The sequence below is a fragment of the Macaca fascicularis genome, chromosome 18 (genome assembly GCF_037993035.2).
Source record: "Macaca fascicularis isolate 582-1 chromosome 18, T2T-MFA8v1.1".
Taxonomy (NCBI): Eukaryota; Metazoa; Chordata; class Mammalia; order Primates; family Cercopithecidae; genus Macaca; species Macaca fascicularis.
In genome coordinates, this window is record NC_088392.1 from 54,204,050 (window position 1) to 54,222,887 (window position 18,838).

An 18,838-nucleotide genomic window follows, 5' to 3' on the forward strand; every position below is an offset into this window, starting at 1 on the left:
GAATTAGCTTCATTCCACAAGTTTTGATATGCAGCATTCACATTGTCAACTTTGATAACATATTTTCTTCCTCAATGCACTTAATTCCTAGCTAACATGAGCTACAAAAAGAGAAAATAGACAAATGAAACATGTAATGAACCTGTCCAATAACAATGCATATTATGGGCCAGATCTCACACTTTTAATACCACAAGCACACAATTTACTTGACTTTAAGGATATTGGTACAATATGCCTTTAGGTCTAACTACCAATTCACAGGACAGGGAACTGAAGAACATGTTCAATGACACCACAGTGATGCAGTCAGCAAAATGTAGGCTGAGAAAAGATGTGAGGTATTCTACCTGGATTCTTCAAATAATAAACTGTAAGGAAAAAAGATAGAGAAGGAACCTACAGACTTTATAAAAGAGACTTAAGAGAATATCCACCAGCTGCAATTTTGATCCTGACACCTACACTATAAAAAAAGAAATATGTATGTCATAACTAGGGAAGTCTGAATATTAACTGAGTATTTTATGATATGAAGGGATGTTTATGTTATTTTAGGGGTGAAAATGGTATCATGATTTTTATTTTTCTTTTCTATGAGTCCTTATCTTTCAGAGCTACATACCAAAATATTTAGAAATGTTCTGTCTTTGCTTGGGGTTAGAGAATATGCTTCTAATCTTACTTACCTGGTTGTTCACAAAAAGCCATAAACCACACAAGTGTCGACATAGGGCTGCTGCTATTGTGTCAGGGGCTTATCCCAGAGCAAATGATCACAGCAAGAGTAAAGACCAATGTGGAAGCCACAGCATATTTGATAACATAATATTGAAGGAGATACTTCATTTTACTTGCACCATGTTCTATTGCTCAAACAGACCAATCTTAGTGCAACATGGAGACTACAAAGAGGTGTGAATCCCAGGAGGCAAAGATTGTTGGGGGACATCTCAGAGGGTATAAGAATTCATAAGACAAAACTGTTAGGAATTGCTGAGGCTGAGTGGTGAATACATGAGGGTTCATTACATTATTATCTCTATTTTTGTATACATTTGAAATTTTCCATAATAAAAATTCTAAAACTTTTTTTTTTTTTTAAAGGGTATCAGTCCAGAGATGGAATGAAGACATAAAAAGGCTACTCAGTGGTAGCAGTGACTCTGCACTACCTCCTAGGCAGCCCAGTCCCACAGAGACCCAGTGGTTGGCCAGAAGGACTATGTACTGGCAGCTTTCACAAAAGTGGACTTTGTCGGGTCTGAGGAGTCTTGATCATCAAGTGTGAAACTTGGTGCATAAGCATTTGTATCACACCATTTCAACACTGTTCCTAGTATCATAAAGCTGTTCAATGTCCAAAACCTGGTGACTTACAATGCACTTAGAAGGTACTCATTAATAAAAGTATCTTCAAAAACCACATCAAGACAAAAAGACATAAATGTTTAATAACATGTGTTGAGAGTGGTGATATACTTAGGGGAGTTATTAAAATGACAAAAACGATTCTACTAGAAACAATAATAGTTGAGGCTCTTGAACGAAGTGTAAGGTTGTTTATAATACAAGCATCATTTAAACTGTAGACTGTGGAGAGTCTACAGTTTTCTTCAACAATGTTTAAATTTTCAGGAAAGCAAACAGTTTGTGAAAAATCTTTACAAATTAAGCTTCTTTTGACGGATCTCCACTTAATCAACTTGCTGGATAAAGAGATAGTCTTCATCTCCTTTGTTTAATTTTTACATGCACAGTATTCAACAGTTACCTTATCATGACTTATTCATGGCTAAGCCATGTAGTAGTAAACCATGATTACTTTTGTTTTCTCTGAACAAGTTTTTTAAAGTTTTCCCTGAAGGTAGTGCCCATTTAATTTTTTTTTCTTACTGTGGTTTTCTATGTATTTTAATCCCAAACTTCCCATCAATTGTCTAAATCTACTGTAGACATTCAGCCATATCAGGTGTAACTTCAGTGGCATCTTCTTGAAGTCTCTTCTGGAATTTTCTCACCGGCTCCGTCTGGGCTGGTCGCTTCTGCCTGTGCAACTCTCACTCAGGCTCTCCCTTCATCATCTTCTGGTCATTCTCACCATTTCTCACACAAGCTGAATCTCCTGTTTTTTACATTCTATGTCTTTCTTGTCCTTAGTTTATTTAAAACTAAGGTTTTAAATGGTAGTGTCCTATCTCTAGTAACTTCCTGAGAATGGATGTGTGGCAGTTCAATGTTCTGAGATCTTGCATGTCCAAAAATATCCTCATTTAACCGGTGCACTTTATTGCAAGTTTGGCTAAATATAACATTTTAGATTAGAAATTATTTTCCTTTAGAATTTTGCTCCTTTGTTTCTAGAGTTGCTGCTGAGAAGTTTGAAGGCATTCTGATTAATAACCCTTTTGATTGTGACCTGCTTTCGCCTCTTAAGAAACCTGTAAAAGGTCTTTCTTTTTCCCCCTTGGGAGCTGAAATCCTCAGTGTTCTCTAAAAGTCACAATGTCTTGGAGTGCAGTCTATCTTCATCTATTGTCACAAAAAGTTGGTGGGCTCTTCCAATTTGAAAATTTGTGCAGTTCAGTTATGGAAAATTTTGTGGATAAATTTTCTCTTCCCTATTTTTAAAATTCTTTTTGAGACTCCTATTATTAAAATATTGGATTTCCTGATTGTCATTTCAATGTTCATATAATTTTACTGTTGTCCATCTCTTTGTTGCATTTTTATTTTCATTTTTTTATTTTCAAAAGCTCTTTCTGGTTCTCTCAGTGTAACTTTTGAATAGTATCCTATTCTTATTTTATGGTTGTAATATATTCTCTATTTTGTTGAGGTTATTAGTTATTTCTCTTAATGTGTTCTACCTTAATAGTTTTTCTTCCCTCAAAGTTGCTTTTTTCTGTTTGTTGAGGGCTTCCTGAGATGTCTAGTATTCTTTGCTTATCTATTTGTTACTAAGAATGCAAGACCAAGAGGCTGAATATGAGGCCTAAACACGTGAGTAGGACTCACTGACTATGCATTTCTGTAAGGGTGATCAGGCTGTGCCATTAAGTTGGAAACTTTCCCAAGTCAATCAGCACTAAAATGCAATTTCTTGGAAATTCAGAACATACTTTTCATTCACATACTCTGAGGACCACACTAGGTACTTACCCTTCTCTCTAGGGCTATCCAATTCTGATGAGAAAGATCTTCCAGTCTCTTCTCTGGAGGAGGCAAACTTGGCTGCCAGCATCAGTGGGAACAAGGAGTGCAGGGGGCCTCAGCACAGAATGTATATGTTCACTTACTCTACCTATTTTCTGTAGTTTGCTTGCTTTTAACTCAGCCTATTGTACTCTAGTACCTTGTATTACCTTCTTCTTACGGCACAACTAGACATCTAATTTGTATATTGCGGATAGGAGTGTAAATTGGTATAAACATTTTGGGAAAATGTCTGGTAACACATGCTAATGCTATATAAATGCATAATCTATTCCTTTCTCTAGTATATAGCAAACAGTAACGGGCACTTAAGTCCTCCAAAAGACATGAACAAGAATGTCACCACAGTTTTATTTATAGTGGTCAAAAAGTAGAAATAATCCAAAGGTCTATCAATGTATAAATAAACGATGGCATATTCATATTACAAATCACTATACTACAGTAGAAAAGAATAAACTTCTGATATATGCAACAATATGAATCTTAAAGGCACAAAAAATGGTGTGGATCCATTATAAAAAGTTCAAAAAGAGACAAAACTACTCTATGTTTAGAGAGGTCAATATAATGGCTGCCTCTGGGGATGGAAGTACTGACTACAAAAAACATAAAGAGACTTTCAAGGGTGATGGGATCATTCTATGTCTTGATTTGGCTGATGGTTACACAGGTGTATACATAGCAAAAATTCAGCGAACTGTGCACTTATGACTGTTTTTTTCACTGTTTCAAGTTACATACAACTTAAATCTTTTGTAAAAAGTTGAGTACGTGAGTATTTTGGTAATAATAAAGTTTAAAATCCCCTACTAATCCATTAAGATAAATAATTATCTTCCAATGCCTGAAATACATAGTGCTAATAATCAGTAGAAGCTTGAGATATTATTTCTATCAGCATTAATTATTTTCTAAGTGGGGTAAGTAGTAACATAGTGATATAACATTTGCCTTAAGAACAATCAGCACTCAAGTGCAATTTACTGAAAATTCAGAACATACTTTTCATTCACATACTATCAGGACCACAATAGGTACTTACCCTTCTAACCTAACATCTGGTAAAGATCTGTTGAGTGCAATCATCTCACTTGCCATTAAATTGAACTGATTGATTTTAAACATCTCTTTCATCTTTTCTTGATCCTCTTTAGGAATGACGACTGGTTTCCCCATTTCTCCAGGACCTTCATGAGGCTTTTGTACTGGCTCTAGAACTAAGAATAGGAGGAAACTTAACTAACATTAATTTCATAGCAATTGATTGATTCATGATTCTATTTAATAACATTTGTGTTTGAACTGTGCCCTCAACAACCAGACCCCTTTCTGGGCCCACCCTCTCCAAGGCTGTTAACCCTTCCAAGGGGCTGTCTTGTCTTCCACCTCCACACCAGTGTCCTGATTCAAGACTTCCTCACCTTGCCCCACTCACCTGAGTCACTGCATGGTGTTGGCTCCCATCTCAAAAGCTACTCCCACAATGACCTCCCTAAAGTGCAGACTTCACTGTTATTCCTATGGCCTCCTAGAGTCCAACCTCTGTAATGTGGAATTGAACCTAATTTTCCAAACCTATCACCTGCTAGGCCTTCTTCTCCCACCCCACAGTACTTCATCTTCTGGTCAAACAGCCACCCACTGCCTTCCTTCCAACGTGCCTCACATTTTCCTGCTTCCATGCCTTTGCTCACATCCCGTTCCCACTTCCATCGCTGCAACACCAAATTCCTATTTGCCTTCCCATGCCCAACTAAAATGGCTTCTCTTGCCTGTAGCTTTTCTGAATCTCTCTGTAGTGGTTATTTACTACTCTTGACTATGACATTATTTTATCCAGGGTTCTTATGTCTCTAACCAATTACTATCTCTCATTATAATGATTGTCAAACCTATCTCATGTACCCCTCCCATTAGAACAAGTATTCTCATCAAAAGTAATGTTATCTCTTGATATAGACATAAAAAGAGCAATGTGCCTGATGAGCACTTCCCAAGCTTTGTTCCTTATTATATGCTTTTGAGATGTTAATAAATATCCAAGAAAAACAGGTTCTGGGATTCATTAAATTTGGAAGGTACTATGTTAAAAACTTCTCATCTAAAAGGGATGGCTAAAGAATGGGGTGGGGCCAAAAACGGGATGAAAATACATTTTATGCATTACTTATTTTAAAAATCTAAAGTTTTATTCTCTTGTAGAATGTTTTTTAGGCATCCTCAAAACATTTCTAAACAAAAATAGTGGCATCAAGGTGCAGAAAAGCCACCTCTCTTCAGTCAGGCTTCACCTGTGCAAGAACAAGACTAGCTGGTAAAGTTGACTTTATTTAGGTGATTGTTTCGGCCAGTGGTACAAAGCCACCGACCAATACCAGAGCTGCAGGATGTGAAACTATTCATTGTGTCCTCAACCATGTCCAGAATTTAAAAACAGATTTCAGAGAATGATGATGAAAAAAGTGTGCATTAGTTTTCCCCTGTTCTCAGGATAAACTGTGTTTTTATGAGGAACAAATCACTTTAAAAATTATAGGAAACTCAAGTAAAAACAAGTTTTTAAAAACAAGTCCTGCCTAATATTTGCCCAGTAAGTAAGCTCCTTAAATATAATGGTTGGTAGAATTTTTTTAAATTCTCAATGACAAAAATCATCAACAAGTGTAGTAAAAACTATAATACAAATACAGAAGTGCAATGCTCCATACAAAATAAGCCTTTAAAGCTTTAAAAATCATAAATTGTAAAACTCGTATAGTCATTTCTACTTGCCAGTCTCCTCCGAAAGTAAAGAACAACCAACAGATTTTGGGACTGGTATATCAGGGGTCAAAAGGAACCAGCAGAGGTCTGAAGGTGACAAAGATCTTTTGTGGATGGCACAGAAAACATAAAGAGTAGGTGGGAGACATCTAGTGGCCCTGATTATAAATATCCTCTGTTACCCATGCCCTATTTTAGTATAAAATAATGTGTTACAGAAAAATGAAAATAGAAACGTTTTCACGCTGCTCAATTTTTAAATGAAGAGTATTAACGTATACATATACCATCTGTGTTTTTGCTAGGGGGAAAAAGATCCTCAACCTGATCAAGCCTCTAGACCTAATTCACAGGAAATATGTGAGACAAAGGCACATGACATGCACCATTAAAGGGATGCAAATCCAGACTGCAGGAAACTGGAAATGAGAAATACCTCAATTTCTTCTTCAACAACAAAACAGGTCGGAGGGAGACAAAGAGAAAGAGGTATCCATGCCACAAAACTAGCCATGAGTTGACAACTCTTGAGGCCAGATGATGGATCTATGAGAGTTTAAATTTTGTTTGTTTGTTTTTTGAGACAGAGTCTCACTCTGTCACCCAGACTAGAGTGCAGTGGTACAATCCTGGCTCACTGCAACCTTTGCCTCTCAGATTCAAGTGATCCTCCTGTCTCAGCCTCTCCAGTAGGTGGGATTACATACGTGCACCACCATATCTGGCTAATTTTTGTATTTTCAGTAGAAATGGGTTTCCACCATGTTGGCCAGACTGGTCTTGAACTCCTGACCTCAGGTGATCCACTCACCTCGCCTCCCAAAGGGCTGGGATTACAGGTGTGAGCCACTGTGCCCAGCCATAATTTTCTATTCTCTCTACTTTTGTTTCTGTTTGAAAATTTTCAAGGTGGAGGAGGGGCATTAAGGACGACTGGAGAAATTATTACTATAAATACTACAAAACATAAACTTAATTGCTTATTACATATGAAACTATATAACCAGAAACTTAAAGTCGGTCTTGCGATCTTAAAGGATCAGGCAAAAATGTACAGCATATACAATCCTGCTGATGAAATATTTTGCACATTTCATCACCTGATATTTATTAATAATCTGAAAATCTAACACAGTACCTGCATTATGTACTCTAACCTACCGTTACATATGAAATTTCAGAGCCACATTTAAAATTACCATTAATCAAAAGTTATATGTCTACTGCATGACTTAGAGAATCCACAATACTCTAATTATTAATAAGGAATTACAATATCCTACAGAATTTTGTCATTAAACGAATTTTCTTGACAAACGAGTTTGGATGAAATGCATGTGGTTAGTGAATATATGCTATTATTAATGCATTTACAGTATTGGAAAGCAACTAAAAAGATGGTAAGCATTAAGTTTCCATGTACTCTACTGCCAGTCTTCTATGTATATTACAAGTTAGTTCTGTGAAAATTTTATTAGAAAGAAACTGAAATGAGTTTGGATGTCATTTCATGAACTAAATAAAATATCTTTGCATAAAATTCCACATGCAGCTCATTTCTAAGAATCGAATCACTTTGACAAGGGAGGGACAAAGGTGTCATTCCAAAGTATTATGTGAGAACAAACACATTTTATTATATACTTCAGTTAAGTTTTATTTACATGACACTGTAGATAAGTATCATGATTTAGAAAAGGTATTTACCAAGAAAACCAGAGGTTCACTCTGAAAGTCTCCAAATAAGATTAACATACATAAACCACTGGCATGCCTTTGAATATACTTTGAGGTATTTTTCAAATTTCTTATGTGTGTTTCTCTCATGAAAGTAAAGAGGTACAAAGTTATATGACTTCTTTTTGGGGGGTAAATATACTAATAAAAGGCTAAAATCATTTTTCCAAAACTATTTTCTGATCTTACTATACAATTAACATCTTCACTGTCTTTATGCACTATATTTCACTATTTCAAAATGTTTCCTCCTACATTTTAACATCTCTGAAATTGGAATGTGGCTCACAATGGTAACTAGAATGTTATCACTTTTACAGTGGTATACAGAATATTCTATAAACAAAGGTACGTAAGATGCAATAAAATGCAGCACACTGATTTTTTAAACATCAAAATATCATCTATAACTTTCACTGGTAACTTTCTGCTACTTCAACATCCTTGTCAATTTCCAATTTCATGTTCAATTTACCTGTGCTGCATATATAAATCTCAACACTTAAAAATTTGTTATGAAATTATTATAGCCTTTACTAGTAATATTTTATAGTTTTTAACCATTGGAAGTTTTTTCTATAAACCATGTTCTCCAAGGCTTCCTAATGTTCAACAGTTGAAATAATTCCAGCATAAGTACATGAAAAGTTAAATAATTAATATTTTAATGATCTAAAAATGCAGTACTGACAGGAAGAATCAATCACTACTTGAAACTGCATCTTTAAAAACACTGAACACTCTATATAACACCCAAATCCATAAAGTGGATAAATGAGCTAATTCTGGTAAGCAGAAGAGTAGTAAAAATATTCCTAGGCCATAATCCCCACCACTCGTATTCTTTCAAGGGAGCCCAATCTAACTCTAGCAGCAGGAGAACTCTGCTATTTTCAGATAGCCTTAGGTATAAAATACAAGTATAGACCTATAAGAGAACTACTCAGAAAAAAACAAACCCCTCTGGAATCACCAAAGTCTGGCCCACTATTCCTTGAAGCAGGCAAGTAACAGGTAAATAGAAGAATCTTAGAAAACTCTTTAAGTACAGCATATCAACAACAACGTTACAGGAAGCCTTCAGCACTATCACAATGACATCAATCCATTCTATTCAAACCTAGGAAACTTTTTTTCACACCAGAGAGTAGAATTTGCTAAATTTCACCGAAATCAGAGCTGTAAAGTAGAACATTCAGAAATTAGGTGCTTCCAATATTGAAACAGTCACTCTGGAGTGTTACAATGCTCAGTGCTTTTTGTTGTTGTTTTGGTTGTTTCAAAACAAAGATCCAGGAGGCCCTATGTGTTCTATCAAGAGAGACTTCGATGCCAGGCATGGTGGCTCACACCTGTAATCCCAGCACTTTGGGAGGCCGAAGCAGGCAGATCAACTGAGGTCAGGAGTTCAAGACCAGCCTGGCCAACATGGTGAAACCACGACTCTACTAAAAATACAAAAATTAGCTGGGCGTGGTGGCGGTTGCCTGTAATCCCAGCAACTCGGGAGACTGGGGCAGAAGAATCGCTTGAACCCAGGAGGCAGAGGTTGCAGTGAGCCGAGATCGTGCCATCACACTCCAGCCTGGGTGACAGAGTAAGACTCCGTCTTTTAAAAAAAAAAAAAAAAAGAGGGAAACTCTGAGGTCATGCACATGTTAATTCCACTAGAAAGTTGGCATCCTTGGTGCCATTACCCATCCCCTCTCCCTGATCCTCTTTAGTAAACATCTCTTCAAATTCACCACAGCAATTTTTCACTAGCAGAACCTTAATAACTTCTGGGCTCTGAAGACTTAGGACCTCTCAGCACCTGTTGCACTGAAACTTCACATCAAAGCAGATTTTTCAAACTGTTGCTTATTAGCATCAACTGTGCTCTTCCCCTAATCATTTCTCCCCTTAAGACTACCATGGACCTCAAAGATTATCTCCCCTTAGCTATGTACTTTCCCTCCGGCTGCTCAGCCCTTCTCTCACACTGGGACGTCCTTCTCAGTCTGTGCCCTGAACACCCTGACACCCCCAGGCTGTTGTAAAGTCTCTCCACTGTCTGGTCTCCACAACACACAGCCTCCATCTTCAGACTTAACTGAAGTCTAGCTCTCCTCCAGAGTCCATTAACCAACTGTTTCTGGGAGAATGATTCATTCTCCTTTCCTCCAGAGGCAATGATGCCATCTCATACCTCTACATTGCTACTTTCAGATTACTGCTCCTTTAGCTTGTACTTCTGTACAAAACCCAGTCTTTTTCTTTGAAACTTACACCACTAGTGGTTGTCAAAATTATAATAATCTGTGAATGCTCTTTGAGGAGAATCCTTTTCACGATTCTGATACCACACTGTCTCATCTGCTGAGAATTTGTTCTTTCAAGTATCCCTCCTTTCCCCTATAGTTTAAACCTCTTCCTGAACATATACAAATAATAATAAATACATAGAAAACCAACTTCGGCTCCATTTCTCTCTTATAACTACTGTATACTACACGCTTCCCTTCATGCTGAAGCTTCCTAAAGAACAGCCATATCCCTACTGTTTCTCTGGTATATCGAATCCAGAATCCACTGACTTCCACAGTTACCATCCCTGAAATGACACTTGCTAGGGTCACGAGAAGCCCTATACCAAACCTATCAGAAACACTTTATCTCAGGTAAAATCTCTGAGCAAACACCACCCTTGACTGGGCTTCTATGACCTACTCCTTGGGGCTTTTCATTCTACTCTGACTTCTCGGGAAGCCTTCTCTTCCTTCAGTGACCCTCCAGGAGGGGCTCTCCAACAGGGAGTCTGTGTCTTCCAACTCTACACATACCGTGCACAGCCTCATGTATAGACAAGGCTTAAATTCCCATCTGTTTTCTCCATCTTGACCATCCTCTACTGCAGAACATCTCTACCAGTTCCTCAAAGTTATATATTCCAAACTGAGGTTGGGTGCAGTTGTTCATACCTGTAATCCCAGCCCTTTGGGAGGCCGAGGCAGGTGGATCACCTGAGGTCAGGAGTTCGAGAACAGCCTGGCCAACATGGTGAAACCCCGTCTCTGCTAAAAATACAAAAATTAGCTGGGTGTGGTGGCATGCGCCTGTAACCCAAGCTACTCAAGAGGCTGAGGCAGGAAAATTGCTTGAATCCAGGAGGCAGATGTTGCAGTGGGCCAAGATTGTGCCACTGCACTCCAGCCTTGGTGACAGAGCGACACTCCATCTCATTCATAAATAAATAAATAAGAAAAATGAAAAAAAAAATCCAAATTCAACTTCATGCATCCACCTCTTTATCAAAGCTGCTCCTCTTCTGAGGAACATCAATTCTTCCAACCATGGAGACATGAAAGCCACCTTAGCCTTTTCTCTTTCTCTTATTCCCTATATTCAATGGCTCCCCAGGTTATGTAAATTCCACTACTTAAATACTTTTCATATATATTCATTTCCTCTCCGTCTCCAATGTCATTTTAGTGTCTGTTCCAAGCTCTTTTCCAAATTCTCACAACAGTCTCAGACTGGTATCGCTACCTGCCTCGTTCTCTTCCAGTCCATCAGTCACATGACCACTAAAGCATTCTTCCAGAAGTCCAGGTCCAATCAGGCCTTACTCCCTTGTTTAAAATGCTTCAGCGCCATGCCGCTGTCTACAGATGAAGTCCAAAATCCCTACAACGCCATAAAAGGCCTTGTGTGACATGGCCTCTGCCATCTCCCAAGCTTCATCCTGTGCTCTTGTTCTCCTATCAACTCTGTTCTCACTTGCTAATCTTGCACATCCTTCTTTCCTTTGCTTGGAAGGTCTTCCTCTCTCCCAACAGACCTAACAAACACCTGCTCAAGCTGATACTCAGCTGGAACATACTTCCTTACTGCAGCTTCTCAGACACCCCAAGGCGTTCCTTCCTTTCTACTCTTGTGCATATTCCTAAAGTGATATTTAGTATACTGGTATTTACTGTTGTTATTTCTCTTCCATTAGACTGTGAGTTCCCTGAAGGGAGGAATTTTGTCTTATTTTTTTGTTCAACTGTGTATCAACAAAACCTAGTACCTTGCCCAGCACATATAAAAGTCAAAAAAACATTCAAGTGAATCTTCACATGCTACAGAGCCTATTCTTTCTCACTGTCAAGTCTTTACATTTAAGATAGAACACCAGGAGCTTATTATAAATGGCAATGAATTAAGGTAGGGTGAGGGGAAATTTATTCCATTCTGTTTGGGAAAAGAATACTCAAGTTTCTGACTGATGAATGGTAATACCTGTTCTTTGATTTAAACACAGATGGCATGAGTACAGCTCTAGCAACAGTTAAGGAGGCAACATTTTGTCACCCAACAAAGATACTAAACAGCAGAGCTATAAAGTAAATATACAAACTAACAGGCTGACTTTGGATGAAAAATGTATTAAAACCTTTCAAAAAAGTGAAAATTTAAGAATTAGCCTAGGCATTACTGGAATTCAGTGCTAGCAACTGAGCCTAATTTTAGGCAGATTTCCCAGGAAGATATAAATAGAACCAGTTATGTAAGCCCACATATAACAATTACAGTTAAGTTGGTACAGTTAACAATACAAATTAATATTTTTTTCTATTGTAAGTTTTGGGGGATCAAAGGCCCTTCTCATTATAAAAGTGCAAAAAATTTAAATGTGGCTATATGCTTAAAACATGTTGAAAGAGTAATTATTTGTATATAATTTCTAAAAATAGTAGAACTGCTGTACAGCCATGTATTCTATAACTAATCACAGAGTTCAGAGCCCACAACAACTGGATTACTGACTCCTGCAATGCAGTCATTTTCATTATGGTTAAAAATGAAAAAAAAAAAAAAAAAAAAAAGAATTTGTTTGTTGAATAAAAGGAGTTTAAAACTGAATTTTCCAAAGTCCTCTGACAAAAATATCAGTACTACCTATTCCCTCCCTCCTTCATATTTGTATATTTTCTTTCCTTTCCATACTAGATATTGCAATGATCTCACTCCAGCCTCTAGTCTATCACCCAATCTTTTTAAAAGTTCTCCCTAGAAGTACTAACTGGAGCTATCTACAACATTAACAACAACAACAAAAACCTCTCCAGATCACATCTATCTATAAAAACTTCTTCCCCTTAGGACTGAGATGGGAGGGCTGGAGGAATCGCTTTTGATACCTTATAATGCAATTTTAATGCTCCACTCAGCATTAGACTAATCTTCTGTACAACTTTGATATGCCCAACTATGAGATACCCACATTATTAAGTAACATAAAGTAACTTGTAAGAAATTAACTACACTGAATATTGAACACAAAAGTCGAATTTAGCAATTCTATACATGATACTTTAATGCTTTTAAGTGTTGGATGAACCCATTTGAGAACTATCAATATGATCATCGTATCTCCTACAGGAAGTCAGGGACATCTGTTAATCTAAAAAAGTTAAAATTTTATATTGCCCAAATTAGTTAGTAAAAACCAGTGATATACTGATTAAAACAGCTGTATTATAAAATGTCACTCACCATCCCCAGCAGGAAGTCCTCTCTCCTTTTTTTCATCACATTTGTTGCATTCACTGAAGTAAAGCAGCAGGAACATATCCAAGAGTACCCAAATCAAGGAGGTGGCTAGGACCACCTTGCAGTATGCAAATTTTCTCATGGCACTTTAAGTCAAATGCAAAATTTAAAAATATATATATAAATATACAAAGATGAAAATTATTCCAATCCAGTTTCATCAGAAATCACATTCATACCCTACAAAGAAAGGAAAAAAGATTAACTTAAAAATTCAGAACCTCAAAAGTGAATTATAAAATTAATTTAATATTATAAACATTAAATACTATAAATTATTAATTTCATTAAGAATAAGAAATTTCACTATGAAGACTATGTTTGAAAATCAGACTTGGAAAAATGCTTATAAAATATATAAAGAGTATCAGGACTACATAAATAATTCCTACAAATCAATATACAACAATCCAATAGGAAAACAGGTAAAGGATATAAACAGGTACTTTGCAGAACGGAAACCTAACAGCCAACAAACACGTAGAAAAGTGCTCAATTCCCTACAATTAGGAAATGCAAATTAAAACAACAGTGAGCTACTATTTCACACTCATCAAACACCTGGGTCTTAACTACCTTTCTACTCAATTGCTACATTATGTGTTAAGGCAAAAGTTAAGCTATTAATTACCATAGGGGATTAGGCAACTAGTGATTCCAAGTGCATTTCAACTGTCCGCATTCAGTACCCAGGCTCAAGAATTAATAAGAGTTCTCCTTGGAGCCTGCACTACAGTAGCTTCCCGAGCTAACTCTCATTCCTCTTTTACACTGAATCTCAATCTAAAACTGCAACAGTCACCAATCATTCAGGAAACAGATTCGTGGAAAGTAAAATGGAAAAGAAAAGTATATGTCATAAGATCTGACATTTAGTCTTGGCTCTGACAATTTTATACACTTCCCTGTTTTTAGTTTCCATTTCCCACCCTGCTATCTCCCTTTATCATGCTATACCATGATGAGAAAATGACTAGAGGAACTGTTAACAATTTTGAAAAGTCATTTGGGATAGTTTGAGCATAGGCGTCTTAAGCATAAGGAATTCATCCTGGAGCATGCTGAAGCAGCCTGAGAGACCTCAGAGAGGTGGAGAATCTCCCGCTCAGCAGCTGACTCTGAGGCTCAAAGCCTGTGTCACTGAAGACCAGGGGAAATATAAACCAAGTGCATTCCTATGAAGTGGAGTGAGGAAACAAGAGTTCGCACTGTGTCCATGCTGAAAGCTACAAATGCAGATGCCCTGGACGGACCAGAGTGTGGGCAAGGTAGCAGCTTCTTACAAGGACAACTTTATGCAACAAGTTCCATGGTGGCCATCAGAGATGCACTTACGTGAACAATTCAGGGCAGGCCTGTAGTTTATCCATGAAATACATACAGCAGTTCTTGCCTACTTCACAAGGGTTGCTAGAGAGCAACCTGAGAAAACACTAAGTGATACTTATAAATGTAAAGTCATTATTTATGCTCATCTCTCTAGGGACTTTGATCACTTGCCATATTCCTCCTTTCACCAAACCAATACTCCCCGACTGCAAGATGAAAACAAGGATGCTACTGTCATGTTCTTACCTGAAAATCATGCTTACTCAATACCTGATACTGGGTCACCTGTAGTGAGCAACTACTGATAACTATGGTAACTGAGGTGAGGGGAGAACCTAAAGCATTAGAGTGTACAATGTCAAGGAACAACAGTTCTCACCAGATAAACTATATACATACATTTATATTTTGTGTTATTTCATATGAAAAGCTGCCTCTTTTGATCACTGGCAGAGCAGCCTGATTGCTGGTGCAATATCTGAATTTCAAATGTGGTTTTACGGTCTCTAAAATCCTATTTTTAAAAAATGCCTGCAGAATAGTTAAATGTAAATGTAACTTTTCATCTACTTCTACTTAAGTTTTGCAAGGGTGCGCAATTAGCTTTTAAGATTGAAGGTGAAGTGCAGTGAAGGGGAAGTGTTTGGGAGAAGAGGGGTGTCTGGCACATTCTACATGGGGTATGAGGAGAAAGGAAGATAAAGGAGAGGCAAAAAAATGATTCCCAGATTTAAGGCCAAGATAACTAGCTAGATGGATGATGGTAATACAATAATGAAAGGAAATACGGACTAAATCAAGAGTTGAGTTAGTTCACACTGAATGTGAGGGGCCTCAAGTCGAGGTGTCAACAGGCAGTCAGGGGAGTAACTGAGTCTGATGTGAAAAGGCAGGTTTGTTAAACATACATACACAAGCAGCAGCCGGGGTCAGCAGAGGGGACGAGGTGGCCAACGAAGAAGGCAGAGAAAAGAAGGGGCTGAAACTCCAGGAAACCCATCACTTTCCACATACTGCAGAAGACAGACCCCTCTGAGAAAGGCATTAGAAGTCAGAGGAAGGAAGGAGTATGGATAAGCCATGTTAGACCCTCTATGAGGCTGAGATAACAAAGAAAGAATGTCCACAGGGTTTGGCTCTTAGGACAAAGCCACTGGTAATTTGCGGTTTCTATTACTGTTCCCCGCAAGAGAATGAGGTCATAGAAGGCTTGCTCAGCTCTACAAGCTTCAGAGAAAACGCTTAGAAAACATCTTCTAAATGAAGAAGGAAAGAAAAAGACAAAACGGCACAAGAGATGTTTCTTTGAGATTCATTTAAAACAGCATAACTGTATCAGAAAGAAATCTGGTGAAGAGCAAATAACATGTAAGGAACTTGAATTTTTTTTACTCTGTTGTTTATGTTCAAGAAAAAAAAATAAAGCTACTTATGTCTTTAGAAAATTGAAGATAAAGTTCCAAGTATGTTGCCAAATATATAAGATGTAAAAGAATGAAAAAACATTTATTTAAATATGGCAGATAATTTTTCTTTCTAAAGAGTTGTTTAAAAGATTGTTAATTTGCATGACGCATTGCAGGTAAGATTCTAGTTTTCATATATAATTAAATAATTATTATTTCTGGCCGGGCGCGGTGGCTCAAGCCTGTAATCCCAGCACTTTGGGAGGCCGAGACGGGCGGATCACGAGGTCAGGAGATCGAGACCATCCTGGCTGACACTGTGAAACCCCGTCTCTACTAAAAACTACAAAAAACTAGCCGGGCGAGGTGGCGGGCGCCTGTAGTCCCAGCTACTCGGGAGGCTGAGGCAGGAGAATGGCGTGAACCCGGGAGGCGGAGCTTGCAGTGAGCTGAGATCCGGCCACTGCACTCCAGCCTGGGTGGCAGAGCGAGACTCCGTCTCAAAAAAAAAAAAAAAAATTATTATTTCAATTTGTTTACTGAAAGCTAGTACACTGTATTTAAGGAATGAATTGCTACCTTTATTGCCACCATTATTGTAAAGTTATTCCTTATTCTCCACTTACTAAGCAACTTTTGTGTGTCCTTCACTGTCCTTGAAATGAAGGACACAAAGAAATCCAAGTCCTTGTTCCAAAAGGCACACAAAGCTCAGTCGCAGAACAAATCAGCAGGTGGGGAGAAGAGTCAGAGCTGAACTGTCCAACAACAAACTTCCGCCCTTTAAGAGATTATAGGACATCAAACCCCAAAGTAATATACTAAAAATGTCTTCAGACTTCATTATTTGATCCAAGAAATTCAAGGCCAATTTTATATTTTTGGTACAGTATTTTTCATCACTAGAAAAAATTAATATATTACAAAATCAGACTTTTAAAATTACATTTTGAAGTTTTTTTCTTCAAGGTAAAGGGATGGGGGTAGTTTCTTTATAAAAAGTTATGATGCAAAATTATGAATGCATTGTTAAGTCATAAATCATATTTTTAGGTCCATGATAGCCATTAATAACTAATAATAACATGATCTCCTTGCTCAAAAAGATGAGCCATAATCTAGGAGGCCCTGAAAAGGAATTTTACATTTGGCCCAGAGACCTTTAATAAGGTTCAGGAAACAAAAGAAGTTTGAAGAATGAACATCCCACATTTTTCAGAGACTGCTGGTGTTGCCTTCACCTGAGCAATTTCCCACTCTTCCAAGAGGAGAAGACTGACAACATCATCTGGGAATCTTTGGCACAGCCAAAGCACTGTCTGTCACAACAGACAACATTGTTGGTGACAACAGTGCACCAGTGAGTGCTAACCTTAGCACTAAGCCAAGCCCTGCTCTCTACAAAAGACCCACACATACACAGTTCATTGTTAATAGTTATTTCAATGGTCCCAGAACAATTAGATATCCATATACAAAAACCCCCACAAATATTGGCCCATATCCTATACCACATATCAATATTAACTCAAATTTTTGAACTAGATCTGGAATAGAACATAGAATAAAACCTTCTGAGACCTTGGCTTAGGCAAAGATTCCCTAGATAGAACAAAAAAGCACAAACCATTAAAAAAACAAAACAAAACTGGACTTCCTAATTAATCTTCAAAAGACACCATTAAGAAAATATCTGTTTATGCTCAGGTGATACACTTTTATTGATTAAGTTAAAAATTCCAATTTTTCTTTGAAAGAAAATAAAGTTACAAATTTGAGAGAAGTATTTATAAATTACATATCTAATAGATGACTTGTATCCAGAATATATAAAAAATTTGTCAGAACACAATAAGAAAACAAACAATTCAATAAAATGGGTAAAAGGTCTGAACTGTCACTTTACCAAAAAAGCCAAACACTTTTTTCAGATGGCAAATGAGAACATGAAAAGAAGTTCAACATTAAATTATAACCACGATGAAACACCACTATGAACTGATGAAAACAGCTAAAAGAAGAAAGAAAAATAACAAGTGCTGGAAAGGAATTGGAGCAACTGGAACTCTAATACAATGCCAGTGGGAATGCAAAATGGTACAGGCTCTCTGAAAAACAGTTGAGTTTCTCCCCATAAGAATCTGTAATCCCATTCGTGTTCACTCAGAAGAAAGGAAAATATATCCACACAAAGCCCTGTACGTAAATCTTTATAGCAGCTTACTTATAATCATCAATATCTGGAAACAATCCAAATGTCCATCATCTGATGAATGGATAAACAAATTGCACTATATTTACACAATGAAACACCACCCAGCAACCAGCGATAAATCAGAATAGTGGCTGCCAAGGGCTGAAAAAGGAATAGGGGATTGCCCATAAATGAATTTGTGGCAATGAAAACATTCCATAACTTCCTTGGGGTGGCGATCATACAACTGTGTCCACTGTGCAAACTTATAAAACTGAACCTAAAAAGAATTTTACCATATATAAATTCAATCTCAATCAACTTAAAAATAAATAAACATGGGGGAAAGGATATCTCAAAGAAATAATGCCAGTTTTACAAAGAGAGAAACTTTTATGTTTTCTCAAAAGATGCATACCAGAATTCATTTTGGAAGTAACTTAAAGTTGTTTATTTTGTTCCAACCACAGTAAGTTAAAACTTTCCATTTGAAATGCATTTAACTACTTATTTTTAAAGTTATAAAAGTAGAGTTAATATCAAAGTATAGTGATTAATTTCAGATGCTTCCTGACTTATGATGGGGTTATGTACCAATAAACCCATCATAAGT

The 18,838-nt window shown here is 37.2% G+C and overlaps 1 protein-coding gene across 5 annotated transcripts in view; it reads right to left on the minus strand.

Moving 5' to 3' along the window:
* The window catches only part of GALNT1 (polypeptide N-acetylgalactosaminyltransferase 1), a 322,829-nt gene that overhangs the window by 45,366 nt on the left and 258,625 nt on the right, over window positions 1–18,838 (minus strand). For 4 of the 5 annotated variants that reach the window (XM_065534313.2, XM_045377653.3, XM_065534311.2 and 1 more), the window contains 2 exons: window positions 13,240–13,476; window positions 4,262–4,436 (listed from right to left, as the gene is read on the minus strand). In XM_065534313.2, the coding sequence (XP_065390385.1) occupies window positions 4,262–4,436; window positions 13,240–13,378 (314 nt within the window). In that variant the 5' untranslated portion in view covers window positions 13,379–13,476. Of the gene's footprint in view, window positions 1–4,261; window positions 4,437–13,239; window positions 13,477–13,927; window positions 14,054–18,838 lie in introns of those variants that run through there. The other variant, XM_045377652.3, reaches the window with a different exon arrangement.